The 18846-nt window shown below is 32.4% G+C and overlaps 1 protein-coding gene across 3 annotated transcripts in view; it reads left to right on the top strand.

The window, feature by feature from the left end:
- LOC139482672 (major facilitator superfamily domain-containing protein 4A-like) overlaps positions 1-18846 on the top strand; it is a 52124-nt gene that overhangs the window by 20195 nt on the left and 13083 nt on the right. The window contains exons 2-4 of one of the 3 annotated variants that reach the window (XM_071266691.1): positions 592-916; positions 16825-17023; positions 18421-18606. In XM_071266691.1, coding sequence (XP_071122792.1) covers positions 774-916; positions 16825-17023; positions 18421-18606 — 528 coding nt within the window. In that variant the 5' untranslated portion in view covers positions 592-773. Of the gene's footprint in view, positions 1-20; positions 917-16824; positions 17024-18420; positions 18607-18846 lie in introns of those variants that run through there. The other 2 variants (XM_071266684.1, XM_071266702.1) reach the window with 2 other exon arrangements.

Genomic DNA, 18846 nt, shown 5'->3' with positions numbered 1-18846 from the left:
GTTTACGCTCTATTTCAAACAAACAGTTACATATGATATAGAGAAATAAATACTTTACGTTTGTTTATGTACATATATTTTACACAAGAACACGGATTTTAAATGAATAAAATACGAATCAATTCGTACGAACGGAAACGGATATTCATGAGGATTTATAATTAATTCTTAGTGGTCGTATTGTTTTCAGCTTTTATTATTCTTTCTATGCCTTCTTACCTGCCTGATTTATATTGGTAAAGCTAACGTTTCAATTCGTTCCATCGATCGACAATGGGTTTGTGTTATAAACAGCTATCTGTCTAATCCGTTGTCACATTGAGCGTAACACATGTTTCAGTGGAGAAGATCGTTGAGCGGAAAGAAGTGAATAATTTTTATGTACAAAAGTTTTTAAAATAAGGGGTACATCCTACTGTGTGATGGTAGGGGGTCGAGAAAACTAATTTTAGCATGGAAATCCTATTGTAGGAAAGTTTTACTGACACGTTGGATAAAAAGTGTTTTAAATATTAAACTGTGCTTGTCAAGAACCGTTTGCCTAAAACATTTTAATTAAACTCTTGCATGCTATATTAATCAAAATGGAAGAAACACACGAAAACAAAGACCCAATATCTGAAAAGACAGAAGAGGAAAGTGAAAATAAACAACTAGAGTATCCAGTTCATCCATCAGATGTGTTACCAGAGGAAAGAGTAAATTTTTGGAAACTATTTAAGGAGAACTGGTTGTCAATTCTTACAGACTGCCTGACTTTCGGAAGCTTTGGAATGGGTGTTGCTTTCCTAGGACCAACATTGTTTGATTTAGGATGTCAAACAAGCTCCGACCTTAAAGATATGAACTGGGTTATATTTGCTCAACTTGTGATGACCTTGGTAGGATCAATTTCTGCAGGATGTTTGGCAAAGAGGTAGGAACCTATTTTTAAATTGCAAGGTTACACCCTATCAGTGGCACTTAATGCCAAGTTGTAACCAGTTCTTTAAACCAGAGACATGGTTTTTTTCAATTTAAAATCACAGTTGTTTACCACTTTGCTGTAATTTTATATGACAGCATTACCAAAGAAAAGGATAGGAAAAATGTACCGATGAGATTTCTGGATGCATTATAATAATGTCAGTAGCAAGAATGTAACAACTGAAACTCTTTAAATGTATACAGTACCACATCCTCCGATAATGACATAAATGAATAAATTCTTACCGAATTTTCGGTATACTAGTATCTTAATAAAATAGTTCTCTCCAATAAATAAGTATGTCAGATTTTGGCACATCATAGACACTGCATAAACTGATCTCTCCATAAATCGGCCTTTTGAATGGAACATCAAAAGTTTACAAAATTATACAATATAGATGGCTCGTGCTTGTTTCGGGGATACAGGCATTAAAAAAATAGTCATTTGGGTGGGGGGAAATGCTCTTGCGTTGGGATTTTTTTTTTTAATATATGGAATGTATGAAAAAATTTATATAAAATATTTATTAGAACAAAAACTACCCATGTTGACAATTTTTGTTGTTGCTGGTCAACATATTGCAATTCATGGTCTAGGATAAGATCCTCCTGCCTTTTGAAATTTGCATTTGCCAATGAGCTTGCACACATCTTCAATCACAATAAACTCTTCCTAGATAGTACTATTGATTGTAGTAAACTATAATAGTACCCTTGGTACATCAATGTCTCGTGGAAATACATGTTTATAAATTACATGTAGGCGTGAAATTAAAATTGCATGACTTGACATATTGTAAAGTGCTACAGGATAAGATGAAACATCTTATTCTATACTTTGGAAAATATACAATGTATTGAAACGTAGATTTGTCTATGATTTACTCATTTATAATAAAATTAATGCAAGTTATGTATGAAAAGTTCTACAGGTATAATTGAAATGTCTTATGCAATGACGAAGATTTGGCTAGTATTTTTAGACAATGTTTAGCCTGTAATAAAAAGAAAGGTTTGAAATATTATTGTCATATCTTTATTGAAAATCCTTTTTAAGCTAGTGTAACAACATTTACAATTGCATTTGGAATTATTTAAAGCAATTTGCCGCACATATTAAGCATTTAAATAAATTAAAAAGAAAATCTTTCGGAGGGATATGAATAACAATACATCTACGTGTAGGTCAACTGTAATAAAATTGAGAAAGGAAATGGGGAATGTGTCAAAGCGACAACAACCCGACCATAGAGCAGACAACAGCCGAAGGCCACCAATCGGTCTTCAATGTAGCGAGAAGGTCCCGCACCCGGAGGCGTCCTTCAGCTGGCCCCTTAAAAAATATGTATACCAGTTCAGTGATAATGGACTTCATACTAAAGTCCGAATTATACACAAGAAACTAAAATTAAAAATATACAAGACTAACAACGGCCAGAGGCTCCTGCCTTGGGACAGGCGCACAATTGCGGCGGGGTTAAAGATGTTTATGAGATCTCAACCCTCCCCCTATACCTCTACCCAATGTAGAAAAGTAAACGCATAATAATACGCACATTACAATTCATTTCAAGAGAAGTCCGAGTCCGTTGTCAGAAGGTGAACAAAAGAAAATAAACAAAATGACAATAATACATAAATAACAACAGACTACTAGCAGTTAAATGACATGCCAGCTCCAGACCTCAATTAAACTGATTGAAAGATTATGTCTTCATCATATGAATATCAGGCACAATCCCTCTTGTTAGGGCTTTAGAATCATACTATCATAAAATATATGAGAAGAACATAACCTGTGTCATGCCAACAACTGTTTTTTGTAACTTTGTTTTACATTTGCGAGATACTCCATGTAATCTATTGTTACTTCACATTTGAAACCGATATGCATTTGTTTGGGCATTATGCCCGGATGTAGACAAATATTAAATGGATGTTGTTGATATATTTCCGAAATAAACAGACATCTCTTATACAATGTTTCAGTCGACTTATGTTTTAATTAATGTATAGTATAGATGTTACAGTTATACTTCTAAAATTTGTTTCCTTCTATTTTAAAAAAAATGGTCTCTAACACAGTGAGAAAATCAAGCACCCGGAGGCTGGCATCAGCAGTTCCTAAACAAAAGCATGTACTTGTTCAACGAAAGTGGACGTCACGCTTACTAACTCCGAAACATATAAGTGTACCAAAATCTAAATATACATGCATTTTCTTTTTCTTTATTTTTTAAATGTAAAAAACGTAACCGCGCGTATTTTTGTCATACAATGCGTCATGTGCAAGTTGATTACAGGTGCATGACTTTCTTTAGAGAATTTTGTTCTATGAAAGGTGTATTATTACACAATCAGTCCACAAACTGACATTTGTGTGACAGACTGACGTCGACTAAACTTAATAAAACAGAAAATTACCACATGGTTTCAATGTTGAAGACTGTCTGTTGCCCTTTAATTTAAGTTGTGTGTATCGTTGAGTTGCTTTTTTATTGTGAAGACTCAACCCCTCTCCTTTCAATAGCCAATGTTGCATATACTAAGTACATACCATGCTGAATATCTGAATTAAGAAAGAAACGAGTACGAAATATACCTGCTTTAATATCGTCCTGACAACACTTATACATGAATTAACAGTATATGAGTACATTTTATTTATAGAGGTTCTTGAGAAACCGTTGTTATTCTTGTATTGCTATATCTTAGGCAAAAAATCCAAATGTTCATAAACAAATGATGTTAAACTTTATTTATCCTTTTCCCAAACAAACCCAAACAAAATTGAACGAAAAAAGCAAATCACAACACTTAGCTGCGTTCCATTAGCACTTCTGGATACGCCTTCATCTGGAACACCAAGATCCAAAGTATGTAAAATTTATAACAAAAACAGACTTTAGTTAACAAATTAAGACATAAATATGCATCTATCACATAAAAAAAAATGTTGAGAATGAAAAGCACGTTTTCGTATTTTTGTTATCTAGTAATTGACAAGTCAACACTAAAAGGATGTTAACAAATTACTTTGAGTTAAAAGGGAAATTGAGATTGTCAGATTAAATCGAATGCAGTTGAAATTTCACAAACACAAAAGTGTTTAAAAGAACGTATTTCAGCTGTGTCCTACATTCATTATAAACTAAATTAGCTGCTTTGTCGTATGCCATTCTCACGTCGTCATCACATCACATTTTAATTGACGTATTCATTATAAGCAGACCACTAGAATGTCTAAATCAGGGTAAATGTGAACAATAATGTGTTAATAAACGGAAGAATTGTAAGTAATTTGCCATTAATATTAAATTACTGTACGATAATGGTATCATTTTTAATTAAATTCCCGAATGTTGGGCATCCGTTATTAACTATTATTTTTATCCTACATGTTTAGAGTAACAATAAGCCAATGGTCATACAACATTTTATTATTATAGTTACAATAAAGACAAATTCCCATGAAACCTGTTCATTTTATGCTTGATTCATTACGCAAATTGATAGTAAAACATATCAAATTGGCAGAGTTCGAAATTTGTACATTTTAGTGTATCTTTTGACTGAGATATCTACTGTGTCACTAGCTTTTCAAAGTGAAGGCTGTGAATTCGAACCCTGCACGTGTCAGGTGCGTTCGATTCCAAGGATTGCCAGCTTTCCAACCGAAAATTGGTGGCTCTCGGTGGCAATCCGGGTACTACCACACATAAAAACTTGCCGCTACAAAAAAGCCAGAAAGAAATATATAACGAAAATACCGAACTACGAGGAAAATTGTGAACCAAAAGTCCATGATAAGCAAATGGCAAAATCAATAGCTCAAACAAATCAAAAGAGCTGAGGGTGGCGTTAAACACAAAATATTCAATCAATCAATCTTTCTATGGGAGTCACAAGTAAGGAAAAGCAATGATGGACAGAGGGATGAAAACTTTCCAATAACTAGTTTAACAAATTACTATGAACCTCATCTAAAGTACAGTATTCTCTATAAATTAATTCTCGTGTTCGATTTATTAAAAAAGATCGACAAAGCTGTGATAGAAAATTATGTTGGAAAAGCTACATTGTAAGTGAAAATTTCAGTTGTATAAAGCAGCTTAATTAACCATAGAAGATGGATATCAACACTGGAGGACGAGTCATTATCAATTTGAATTAACCTCATTCACCAGTAAATCGTCTTAAAATTATCAGTAGATTAATTTTTGTTAAAATTATATCGGATGAAATTTATAGGATAAACACAACAAAGCGGCTTCTAGTTTAATTAAATAAACCCTCTACTGGGTATTGGAAGGCTTGGTTGTCTCTTTTGAGCAATCTTTCTGCGATATTCATTTCAAAAATTGTAAACATACTATAATTAGAAAGAACAGGAAATAATGGCAATTCTATATTTTAATAACAATGTATTTCACACTGGTGATATGAGTTGGAATAATTACATCGGATTAATAAAATTGTCAATATTATTCTTTTCCGGTTATCTAATGAAACATGGTGAAATGACTTGAATTATTTATTGGCACCATCATTTATTTTTCAAGAGGAATAATTCCTAATTCGTCAGCCATCTTTATTTATAAATATTTTAGCAACTTCGCAAAGATGATCGGATCTAAATTGATTGAATGAATGAATGAATGATCTTTATTCTCGTAAACCATAGACATAGTTACAGAGAAGATACTATTACAATGATGACAAATATTGAATAAATAAAATATCCGACAATTCATTATATACTAGACTTATTTACAGACTGTGTTTGATATATCCATGACATAAAAAGGGGGCCTGAAAATGCAAAGCATGGCGATATGTCTGTATTTCTTTAAATTCACGTCAAATGCCATTGATTCCAAATACCAATATTTTTTCCCTATAGGAAAAGGAAAAAAAATGTTGAAGGCAATAATTTATAATTCATAACATGAAATGAAGGCATTGTCGTAACTGTTTTGTCATTTTGCAATTTAATACTTAGTGAAAGTAGGATGCATTTAGTGACGTTGATAACTAATTCACTATGTTGCGTGAAATAATTTTAGCATGGTAATGATTCCGATAAGCGATAAGAGTTAATAAGGACAACAGCAATCGTTTCATTGATTTAAAACTATAGATAATGATTAAAAGACCCAATGAAATATTCATATGTATTAGATACGAGGGGAGTTTCATTTTTTCTGAAAAAAGGAAACTTTTAACTGGTAAGGTTAAACGTTGCACTGGATAGTAAGGCAGTGTGTAGCGTTTTATGTAGTGGGTGGATGAATGAGTTTGTACCAACAATATACATGGCGTGACAATATTAATGCAGTCTGGATATATGATTTAAAAATATTTAAAACATGCGCGCCCACACAGATTGCTACGTGTTTGCATACAAGGTTACAGTCTTTAGAAAGACATGTCAACCAGCCATAACACTTCACTCTGTATTCAATCCAAGCAGTTTTTGATCTAACATCTAATTGATGTGTATCCACTATCCACTCTTAAAGAGGGGATAGCACTGATTTTAGTTTAAAGGATTAACCATGGGAGAACATAAAATGTCGATGTACCTTGTATTACTCTGTTGATAGTTCGTGCGATTCTGTTTGTTTTCGCCAACTTTTGATGTAATACTTGGATTTATGACATTTCAGCATGAATTCGTAGTCTGTCTCATATAGACAGGTATTGCATTTTTCTTTATCTAGAAATACTTAGGATGTACATGTCACACCAGTGTATACTCATTAATTGCTTAAAATATTCTTTACTCTAGGTTAACACTATACTAATACTAATACTGTATTCATGCGATTCATTGGCGGATTCCGGGGGCGTTGGGCATGCACCCTCCTCTGATTGGAAAATACATATTTTTTTAGCCTTAAGCCGTCCACTGTTTTCGCTTCACTTTTATGGAAATATGCCCCCCCCTTTTTTAAATAAAAAATCGTTGACCCCTGAGGTGTCTAGACAAACTATGGAAGACGAGAATCACAAAAACATTTATTAGCTCCGATGTAATTAAAAAAAAAAATCGCAATTTACTCGTTTGAAAAATAGTTGATTACAGGAGAAGGTATTCAGAATTAACCATGATAACTTTGGGCCGATGTTATTATAACTTAGTATATGTGTTAACTGCATGAATGTATGTTCCAGTATATTATATCGACCTGCAACTAACCTTAAGCTTAACAAGTCAAATAATAAATACCTTCTTTGAACTGGTAAGAATATCCGACGGAAACGTACTTATGCACATATTGTGCAAATACTATTAAATGGGGATTGAAAACACGCTTACTGTTATTATACAATCGAACATAAAACCGGACTTATTTATGTTATAATCATTGCAAAAGTAAATAAACATATATACATCCCCAGTTTAATGGGGAAAAAATAGATTTCCCTAAACTACATCCATTCAAATTAAGTTTTATACGATTATAAATGTGGCCTGACGGTGCGATCGTATTTTAAAAGAGTTGATATAGTTATAGCTCATTGTGAATTCTACTCTGAATCTAATCTACCGTACTCAACTCTTTATTGTATGACCCGCCTGCAAAAGCAGAATTACAAAAAGTTTTCTGGTCGGTGCATCCGTCCGTTCTTTACTAAGATAAAATGTTGATTTATTCTTGAAATAATGTTTTGGTTTATTATAAAGTAATTGACCATGGTCGCATCAACTTGAAACTTAGCATACATGCATATGACCTGTTTAAGAAACAAATAAGAGTTTTGACCTAGATTGTAGATTTCGCGGTATACTGAAAATGTGATAGTGATCAAAATACTTGTTCTAGCAGTTATGAAAACGTGTCCACTATCCCTTATATTTGAACAAACTTGTCCTCGTCTCAAATATTTAAGACATGCATTTTCGTTGTTCTTTAATAATTAACAGGATAGATAGTTTGTTGTTTGCTTTACGTACAACGACAATATCGTGAGTATAATCCATACGAAAACCATGCAAGCACACAGTGAGACCATGCAGAGATGATTAACCTGGATAAAAGACCTACATATATGATTATTACTAAAAATTTTGTGTAAGGACATGTAATTTTGTCTTGAAATGTGTGATGAACGGACCATTCAAGTATCATAGTATATTAGCCATTTTATTATTTAAAACATGAAGCTAATTATGCATTGTCTAATTGGTCCAGTTGCAGATAAACTGTGTTTATTGCCAATATTAGTCAAATTTGATAGTAATGAACAGCAAGATCCGTTTATGGTAAAATTATTTGGCTTTGTCAGGTATAAAAAATACATTCACGTCTGTTTTGATTGGCGGTAAAAAAAAATTGTGGCCCGGGGGGGGGGGGGGGTCCACACTCGTATCTCGGGCGTGTCACACTTTATAAAAGTAAAATAAACTGGGAAATTACACTTAAAACGAGTTAGAAAGGGATACTTTAAACCCCTTCACAGCCTACTTTTCAAAAACTGCTTTGACCATAGCTGTGTGATGTCTTGGATATGCATGGAATTGTTGCCGCTGCATCCCAAGCAAACAGTTACCATGCAAACTTGATGTCTTTAGTACAATTAAAGAAAGTCCTCTTATTTTCTACATTTCTTCATTCTCGGACATATAATACTTACATTTGAATTCTGTATAAGGCGACATTATATAGAATACTGAATATTCGATTTTATACTGAGTGCACTCGTTCTATGTGAGCAGTCAAAATGCGTTGACTGTATATTTCTATTTATCCTGCAATTGGGTGTTCTACTATACAGATACAGCCCTACAGATATCGCTATGCTGTTTCTGTATATATACTATACAGATATCGCCTAAAAGCTCCACCCACTGCAGGACTGAGTATTGTATAAACCTGCATGACCTCAGAATGTGTATTGCAGTCGCATTCCAATGACGTATCAATTGCGAATTAACGATTACTTTTAATAATATACGTTCTGTTTGTTTTCAAACATTTCTTTAGAGCAATAAGAATCACACCAATTTTCTGATAACATACACACATGTACAGCAGTCTTTTCTACGATGACAACTATCGATTTCAAAACTTGAATGTGTATGATTGTGTAACAAAAACAACTATGTCAATTTCAGCATGCATGTTTAGTGAATGTTGAGTCTGAAGCGTAGGACAACTCGTACACTCCTGTTTCAAATTGGACAATGTTTTGCTATTTGTTTTTACTGTTGAAACTAGTTGTTATGTTAAAATAGATAATTATTCACCTTGAGCGATGTACTATTGTTGACCATTCGAGATTCTTTTTTTGCGAACCCGTCTTCAGCTGAATGTGTGATTACCGTATCGTATTACTACACGGGCCTCAAGGGATTTCAAATCGAAAATAAATGCAAAACATGTGTTTTTGTGTCTTTCAAAACACAAATAATATACAGAATTAATTGCAGGATAAAGACAATAACTGTTTAGTGTCTTTAAATATCAACTGTATATGTACTCTGCTCGAAACAGGTGTAATAGCTCGCTAAAAGCTCGCATACACCTTGTTTCCTAGCCTCGTACAAGTACAGCTGATATTTAAAGACACTAAACTGTTATTGTCTATGTCTTATACAGTCACTGATCCGATATCACTTTATCTCATGAATATTTAAAAAAATTTAAATAGAAGCTGCTGAAACTATATTTAATTATTCATACGACCTCTTCAGCTTGTTCTTGTTACAAATGTATACAACTAAGCGTGGAATGACTCAACCTTATTCCTTTTACAATTTTTTGAAAAGTATATTTCACTTGTGAATATTTTTTTTTAACCTATAAATCATTATGTTTTATGCTTATTGTTGATATTTTAGTCCATACTCAAACGAATTCGTTCAACATCGATTGCGGGTTTCAACAGGTAATGTACATTTCATTATGTTGTATATTTCTCCGCCTGATGTGAGGCCTTTTTAACGGGGATTTTCCCCAATATTTAAATCGAATTACTAACATTTACACATAAAACAACAATTTAAAATGTTTTTATGCCCCACCTACGATAGTAGAGGGGCATTATGTTTTCTGGTCTGTGCGTCCGTTCGTCTGTTCGTCCGTCCGTCCGTCTGTCCCGCTTCAGGTTAAAGTTTTTGGTCAAGGTAGTTTTTGATGAAGTTGAAGTCCAATCAACTTGAAACTTAGTACACATGTTCCTTATGATATGATTTTTCTAATTTTAAAGCCAAATTAAACTTTTGACCCCAATTTCACGGTCCACTGAACATAGAAAATGAAAGTGCATGTTTCAGGTTAAAGTTTTAGGTCAAGGTAGTTTTTGATGAAGTTGAAGTCCAATCAACTTGAAACTTAGTACACATGTTCCCTATGATATTATCTTTCTAATTTTAATGCCTAATTATATTTTTTATCCAATTTCACGGTCCATTGAACATGGAAAATGATAGTACGAGTGGGGCATCCGTGTACTTTGGACACATTCTTGTTTCTAGATTGCAGTATTAATAACATAGTGCATTGACTTGACATATCAACGATATAAGACCATATAAGGATTCGGCCCGAAACGGGGGAAAAGCTCAACAGTGCCTCGAATTTCCCCGTTTCTAAGCGTCATCCTTGTAATCGTTGATGTGTCAAGTCAACCCACTATTATTGTCTTTTATGTACAATTTGTAGAGACAAATCAAAGTAATAAATATATACTGGGAGAAATATTCTAAAAGTTGCAACACAGTTGCTTCGATAGGGTTTTACAAAGCTCCTCCTGTTGTGCATGCAGCAGATTAAATGCGATTTTATACTCAGTAAAATGTCACATTCGAGAGTAAGACAGAATTGCTAAAATAATCGACCAGAAAAACAAGTCGTCCAGTAGTGGTTCAGTACAAGACCATTGAAAACTTGTAATATTTGTTGAATACAGTAAGTTGAACAGTTGCAAAAACATGTGATTAAAGTTGACATGCGCTTTCATAGATGCAACGTTAACATGGAAAAGGGTATTTTCCAAGTATACATGTGGATACTTGTACAAAACTAATAACAAAAAGCAGTAGCTTCAAAGAGACAAACCAACAGTGGGCGGATAATCAATATATGTAAGGTTTCTGCTCCATGTGATATTATAGAACAATAAGTCTTTCACAGTGTTATTAAAAATGAATATTGAACTATAATTAAAGATGTCGCTTACAACAGGTGGCAGCATCGGCTTAAAATGAAACAAAAATTGAAGTCTAAGTGAGTTGGTGTAATCATTTTTTTTTTAACATTTTTACAGATGCTTCACCAATTATTTATATTAATATTATTACTACACCAGTTTTTTAATGTAAAAACAAAACTGTAGAATAATAAAACGCTAATTTTCAAGGATTATGAAATAATGAAAGCATGTGTTTTACAAGTAAAACCGCATGTAATCTATAATTGAAATTATGCGACATCAGGTACACAAACATGTAAAACAGCAATTCAGTGATTTAGTAACATGGTATCAAAGAAATTAAAGATGATGATAAATGTACATAATATTTATATTTCAAAGCAATAGTAGCTTAATTGTATTAGGTACACAAATGAAGTAACCAAATACCTACCCTCCTAAAGCACCTGCGTTCAATTGAGTTCCCTGTTGGATTCGTGTTGCTCAAATTTTAGTTTTCTGTGTAATATTTTGTGGCATGTTACTTATCATTTTGGTCATTGTCCTGCATGTCTGTTTTTTTTTTAACCACGCGAATTTTTTATCCCCATATTGGTGTCTTCTAATTATTAAAATTCAAGTTTCAAGCGAATGCACGACTACTAGTCACCGGACAGCAGAGCATTACATGTTATCGAAGTAGGAGCACAACTGAGCGTAGTGTAAATCTGTGGGTTATGAATATATTTAATCAATTATGTATGGCATTAGTCGTAGTTTTTGCACAGCATACATGTACATGATGTATCACATCACATATAAAACAATTATTGTTCGGACACGTTTTCTCCGCTGAAAACAAATAAGAATCGAGAGTAACGCAAGATGTATAAGGGCATTAGGTGTAAAATTTTTGAATAATATTAAATATAGCTATTTAAAACAATAGCGAATGATATTTGGGTGCCAAAATGATACTTATCCGAAACAAAGCCGGAACATGTGATACAATATCCATACACTATTCGTGCCAAAAATTCTACAAAATAGGACAACCGAATTGCTTTATTAGATATAGAATAAAATCTTTACAATTGAAATTATCAAAATGCATCATTTTTTTCTAAAGATATTTTATTTGGAGATGTATTAATTCTTTTATATTGCTTATCTGTATGTATGATGTTACAATATTGTATACGTTTAAGTTTCAGTATCGCGATAAAACAAAATGGAGTCGTAAACAATTAGACAGCAGACGGGACTAATTTGTCTAATATCAATAATTGAAATCAAGAACCAAATGTAGCATTTAATGTGTTTTTACTTCAAGCTTCCTTCGTTTTGTAACATTGTTATATAATTCTAGAAATTTGATTTGATGAAGATTTATTTCTCCAATAATACGTCAACAAGCTTTAAGAACTCTCGCTACTAATCATGACTTGCGATCGTCACAGTGTTTTAGCTAATCAAGTTTCCTTTATACGATGGTTTCAAATCAAATTTCTTGTTGCTTTCTCTTATTGCTGAAATGAACATCAATAAGAGAAACGATTTAATAGAATTAATACTAAGAATGTTTTTTTCCTAAATCGTATATTAGTATATAAATCATTCCATGGCGATCAGATATACAGTTTTTGTGATATCAGCATGCAGATTGAATATGCTAAGTAATAGTAATAGTCTACGCAGCAAAATTTATTTCAACAAAAAAATAATATAAATAATTTATAGTATATTTTTAAAGACAAAAGGAATTCGGTACGGGTTTTTCCGAGTGTTGAATAGAAGGTAGCACGGTGGCTTATAGTTGTTTCATCCTTGTCATGTAATGTCCAGTGATGGGTGTCTCAATGTCAAATATTTCACGTCACCTTGTTTCTAATGAATTTACAGAAGCAGAACGAGTTACATAGTTTGACAACACACGCTTTGATATTTTTTGGTCTAACGTATAAGATATCTGAAGAGAACGGAAAAATATTGCCAGTATAAATAAATAACGCATAGATTGTCAATAGTGGTGAATAAAGTCCTAACTCTTTCGGAACACCATATGCTATAACATTTTCATTCAGTATTTTGGTTTGTTTTCTGTTGCTTAGTCTTTAGTGTTTATTGTAAAAGAAGAAAAAAAGATGTGGTGTGATTGCGATTGAGACAACTGTCCATCAAAGACCAAATGACGCAGAAGTTAACTAACAAATAATTTTTCAACGTTTTTATTTTTTATTCTGGTCATGGTACTGTACTGTTTAGCTTAGCCGACTTTTGGTGTTCAATTACATCTTTTGGATTTTTTTAGCGGTGCTTAAAAGTGGCGTTAGAACACCAAACAATCTATATCTAAATCTATCAAAAATTCAATCGATGTTTTAAAATAATAAAACGTTGAAACAAACTTTAACATATATATGTTCATTTAATGCATGTAAGCCATCTGTGAGCAATTGATTTCTTTGCACTGATATTTGTTTTAATCAGCTTATCTTTCACTTGCAAAGATGCACGGTAATGTAATTTATATAGATTAAAATATTTTAGCTACAGTTGCAATAAGAAGGACTTTGAAATTATCAATCATTTTATTTTTCCCATAGTATTTGTTTTACTGTATACTGTAACAATGTTTTTCAACCCGTCAATGTAATTTGATAAATAGTGCACAGACAACATTAAAAAAAAGTTGCAAGATTGATAACTTATATTTTACTTGCAAAGCTGCACGACAAAATACTTTATAAAGATAAACATTTTTGTGTCACAGTTGCATAAGGACTTCGATAATATTTTACTTGCAAAGGTGTACGACAAAATAATTTATAGCTTTTTAAGATTAACACTTTTCGTCACAGTTGCAATAAAAAGGACCCTGAAATTATTGATAATTTTATCTACTCCTTACTTTCTCTCTCTGTATATACACTGTTGTTCAATTCTCATTGTAATTTGATACTTTTTTGCACTGACAGTTTAACAAAATAAAAATAATGTTGCAAGGTAAATAATATTATTCTTTTGATTGAGAAAAAGCATCAGTTGGGATTAGAATTCTTTAATATAACAACTGATCGGACGTTCACCATTTAATACGATTATAACACACAAAATAAATTAATTCTTACGTGTTCTTATGCAGTCCTTACAATGCCGATATGCATATATCATAAATAATCATTATAGTGACTAGTTCACACGTTTGCACTATGAAAAGATATTAACCGTCAAGTGTTTGATCGTTCTGAACATGAACTATTTGCCACTGGACACAAAGCTAACAACAGCAACGAATCAATAAACCCTCGACTAAACTATAACGACGCTCTTGTGGAAGCAGTTGTGCCTTAGACGTTTTACCCTTCCCGTTCTGTTATATATATTTTGATTCCTTGTTGACCATTCTAAGCAATAACTGCTTTGGATTGACCAGAGTTAAGATCAAACGCTTGACCGCCGTCACTCCAGGCTTGTATGCCACCAAAGAGTACCAGTGCCATTCCTCTATATTAGGAAGATATACAACCAATAAGTAAAATATATATTGTATTTTGCAAGCTATTGATTTGACATTAGCAGAGGGAATTACAAAAAAAACATCGTGTTATAAATAATTGCAAATCTATATGCTTGCTTTTTGCTTGATTAAAAAATGTAATATTGAAATGAATCCATTAAAAGATATACATGTATATACGTAAATAGACAATCGTGCAAGTAATGACATGGAACAAAAATAAACACGTTGCCCAAAGTAATTGTTAAAGTGCAACAACCAAACCTACACATTTGAACATGATATATTTTCAATAAAAATAATCTGCGTCTGGAATATTTCCGTTGTTAATTCAGATGATGAACTGAAGTGATATGCTGGTATCTTATGTCGTTCCCTGTCTTATTACCAAGACAAAATCATGGATTTCCTGTTGCATGTGTTGACATATTAAATTATTTATTTTTGTATAGAAAACTGTTTATTATATATCATTTACAATCCATTATTATAGATCATAACTTTCAGTATGTATCTATCGAACCAATTTGAAAAATAAATCACCAGTATAAAAATTATGACTATATTATAACATACAGCGATTTTTGTAAACTTTAATTAATCCTGAAATTTCATTTTCGTTTCGAGTTTCTTCAGTAAATTTTTCTTGTTTTTTAATGATACTAGCATAACTTAAAGCAGGCCATGGCTACACGCATCATTTTTGTCCGATTTGTACATTATGAATTTCTGAGGATGGAATTGTTGTATATATAGAGTGTGTCATAAGCTTTCCAATGTATAACATGTCTTCTTCATTTTGGCAAATGTGATTATTATGTTTATCATTGATAAAAGCAAGAGTCTTTAAAAATAAGAGGTGTTATTCCATTAACAGCTTTTGCAAAATGGTACTAGTATCATGATAGCGCATGATGTTATTTTGTATCTTAAGGTTTAAGAACGATAATAAAAATTTAAAATGAAAGAAAACGATAAATGTATATCTGATATGATATTAAACTTTAGAATCGATCAAAGTGATGTTTGATGTTCTATACAAATCTATTAACTCTGGAGGATAGTAGTCTAATTGACAATCATACCACATCTCTTCATTTTTATACCTACCATGCAGGTATAAGAGTGTATGCCAAGTTTGCATTGAATTTCATTTTTCCTATGGGCTTGAGTAAATATTGTTCAGAAAATAATCCCGATCGTTTAGATCAACTAATGCATTTTTCATTATGAAACACTTAGTTCTTAATAAATAAATGGAACCAAAAAAAATACGAACATGTCGATGCTATACTTTAGTATGAGCGGCGGACTTATAATCGACGTCTTTAGAATGACTCTCAGGTGAAAGAGAAAGAAATTCTGTATTGATTTTAAAACTTGTTTTTAAATAATTATGATGCTATAATTATGTAAATCTGTATAACGAAAGATCGATAAAAAAGATCTTGTTAAAATTCGCTATCTCAAATACGAAATTTTTAAATTCCAAGTTGACATTTACCAGTTCAAAGTTGACACTTCTAAGATTCAACTTAACATTTCTCAGTTCAAAATCCTTGTCAATTTGGAACCGAGAAATGTCAAGTTGAAAGTAAGAAACGTCAAGTTGAGTGCAAAAAATGCCAACATGGAAATGGCGAACGTTGCAAGTGGAATATCTTCAACAGTCTTTCGTAAAATTCACACAAATTCCAACATATTTTTGTTATATCAAGTCTGTTTATCTATTTCTGACAGCTTTTCTAGTGTCATTACATCTCCTTTACCACCTCAAAGTTTATATTTGATTTGTAAATTGTTAATGTTTTGTAAAACATATGTTGTTCTTAGTATTTTCTTGTCTCAAAGTTTATGAAGGTTATTAAATCAACGCACAATTTCCTTTTTCCCGTTTTTTTTTTATCATTTTCTATTCAAGTCTTTGTTCTTTCCATCTCCGACCCTATACCTATACATTTTTACATTTAGCATTTTACAGATTTGGATGGTTAAATTGCCATGGTTTGTGTATCGCTGCTCTCTTTTCGAAGCCATCCTGTTTATATAATTAGGTACTTATTGGCATGTTTGGATTGCCGTTCAATGCTTTACGCACATGCTAAGTTTGATTCTCCTTCTTTTTAGACGCATTTTGATTTGTTAAAGAAGAACATTTAATTTTTCAGAGTTTTAAATACCAACTTCTTTTTCAGAGCCGTCCCTGTGTATGTATTGCTACTTATTGGTATGGTTGGATTGCCGTTATTTATGTATCTTGTTCCATCTTGTACAGTGTTTGCCTGGTTATTGGTCGACTTGTTACTGATGGGATGGTGCATGGGCTGTATTGATTGTGTGGCTAATTTGAGAATGATCATGAGATTTGGAACCAATGTTACGCCATTCTTGCAGGTAAAGTTCACTGTTCATTTCAGTATATTTTTTAAATCTGGTTGATGAATACACTTTTTAGATAAATATTGTTAGAACAATAATATCAAGACCATTTTTGTATCAGACAAAAGTATTTTAGCCAACTAAACGATTAACTATATATTTCTTAAAGAAAAACAAATATCATGAACACACGCAACTATCGGCTACATCTAACTAGGTAAAGGCACATAAGGTCTGTGGCTAGATTAGACATGTTTGTGTTGCTCAACCTTCTCTGGTCTAAGACAGGACTAGTGTAGCACAAAATCGGAACAAACTGTAAATATCAGTCGAATATTGGTTTAACTCAGCAGACTGGCACAAAAACAACTAACAAAAAAACAAAATACACTCATTATCGATCAAATTAAGACAAGTTGATATTAAGATGGAACTTTTCATTGTCATGGTCTTTGCGCATGTATATTTGATAATCATGGGATGATATATACTAGAACTGATCGACTTTGAAAAGCATTGATTTGACAGCGGATGGATAGATGTTATGACTTTAAGTGGAATTCTATGCTTGGCAAATCGCCTTTGTGTCAATTCTGTAGACTACTTATATCCCAGGACGATTCTCAAGTTAAGGTCAATTATCACTTCAATTTCCTTTCGCTATACTCAGCAAAAGATAGCAATAATATAAGTAGGAATAACAAACGTAAACACAACGTTAAGAAGTTACTATGTCTGATGATATATTTCCCTTGATGCCTCACTTAACTTCCATTTCATCTGCGAGGATAAACATACAGACAGGGTATAAAAAAAGTCTAAAGCCTTATCAATTTGAAATAATACAATGTGGTAGTCTTAAAATGATGCAGGTACACGTCTACATCTACTAAAGAATTCTCAAAATTAATATTTGTATCAACAAAAATTGGGAATGGGGTTTGCATATTCCTTAATTACATACAAGCACAAACAATAACACTATAGTCAGTAAATGTGTTAGGAACATTTTGCATGGAAATTCAACTAATGCAGAAAGGTGACATGGAAACTTAACTCTGGATCAGATTTCAGAAGTGTAGGAAATAGCATTGGACATTAACTTCGTACGCTTAAAAAAGATAGAAATTTCCATCATAAATTTGATAAAAAAAACTTCTGAATTTAAAAAAAAGAATTATAATTAAAATTTAACATTTTAAAATTGTTTTATTTTCACTACATTTTTATTTGGAAGTGACCATTGCTCCGCCGTCTTTGAGGTTTTTTAAACTGTTGGAACGTATTAGGTTTCGACCTTTTTGTATTTCACACAGTTTTGATATAGAAAGAGCATTTTGTATAAGAACAAAAAGGGTAATGCGTTATATCAATTGACTATAAGGTTACTATTTGCTTTTTCAATTTTTCAGGCCATGCACTTTTTCTATGGACTTGGTGCTTTTATAAGCCCGATGATAGCCGCACCATTCCTGGTCAACATCGATTGCACTCCACTGGTTGATGGCGTGACATCATCGTCAAATAGTTTAAGAATAACCAGAGCACAACACCTGAGTAAATCCAGAACAGCCTTTGTTATTCTAGGAAGTATACAGGTAAATTACTCCCACGTGATATTTTAGAAGAAATTGATTCCCTCTTGAGTATTAGTAAATAAAGGCCATCAATGATTGCTAATGTATGTCCAATATATATCATATATACGAAGTGGTAAATGATTTTCAACAATTCTCTTATGGTTATATTGTACATAATTCATGGCATTGATTATCTCCAATAGTTTAGCGTAAATAAGTCATAATAAAATGAAAATACATTTCATCACGCGTTTTGTA

The sequence above is a fragment of the Mytilus edulis genome, chromosome 1, assembly GCF_963676685.1.
Source record: "Mytilus edulis chromosome 1, xbMytEdul2.2, whole genome shotgun sequence".
In the NCBI taxonomy this organism is placed as follows: domain Eukaryota; kingdom Metazoa; phylum Mollusca; class Bivalvia; order Mytilida; family Mytilidae; genus Mytilus; species Mytilus edulis.
Note: the sequence above shows the minus strand (reverse complement) of the source record. Positions and strands in the feature narration are given on the sequence as shown.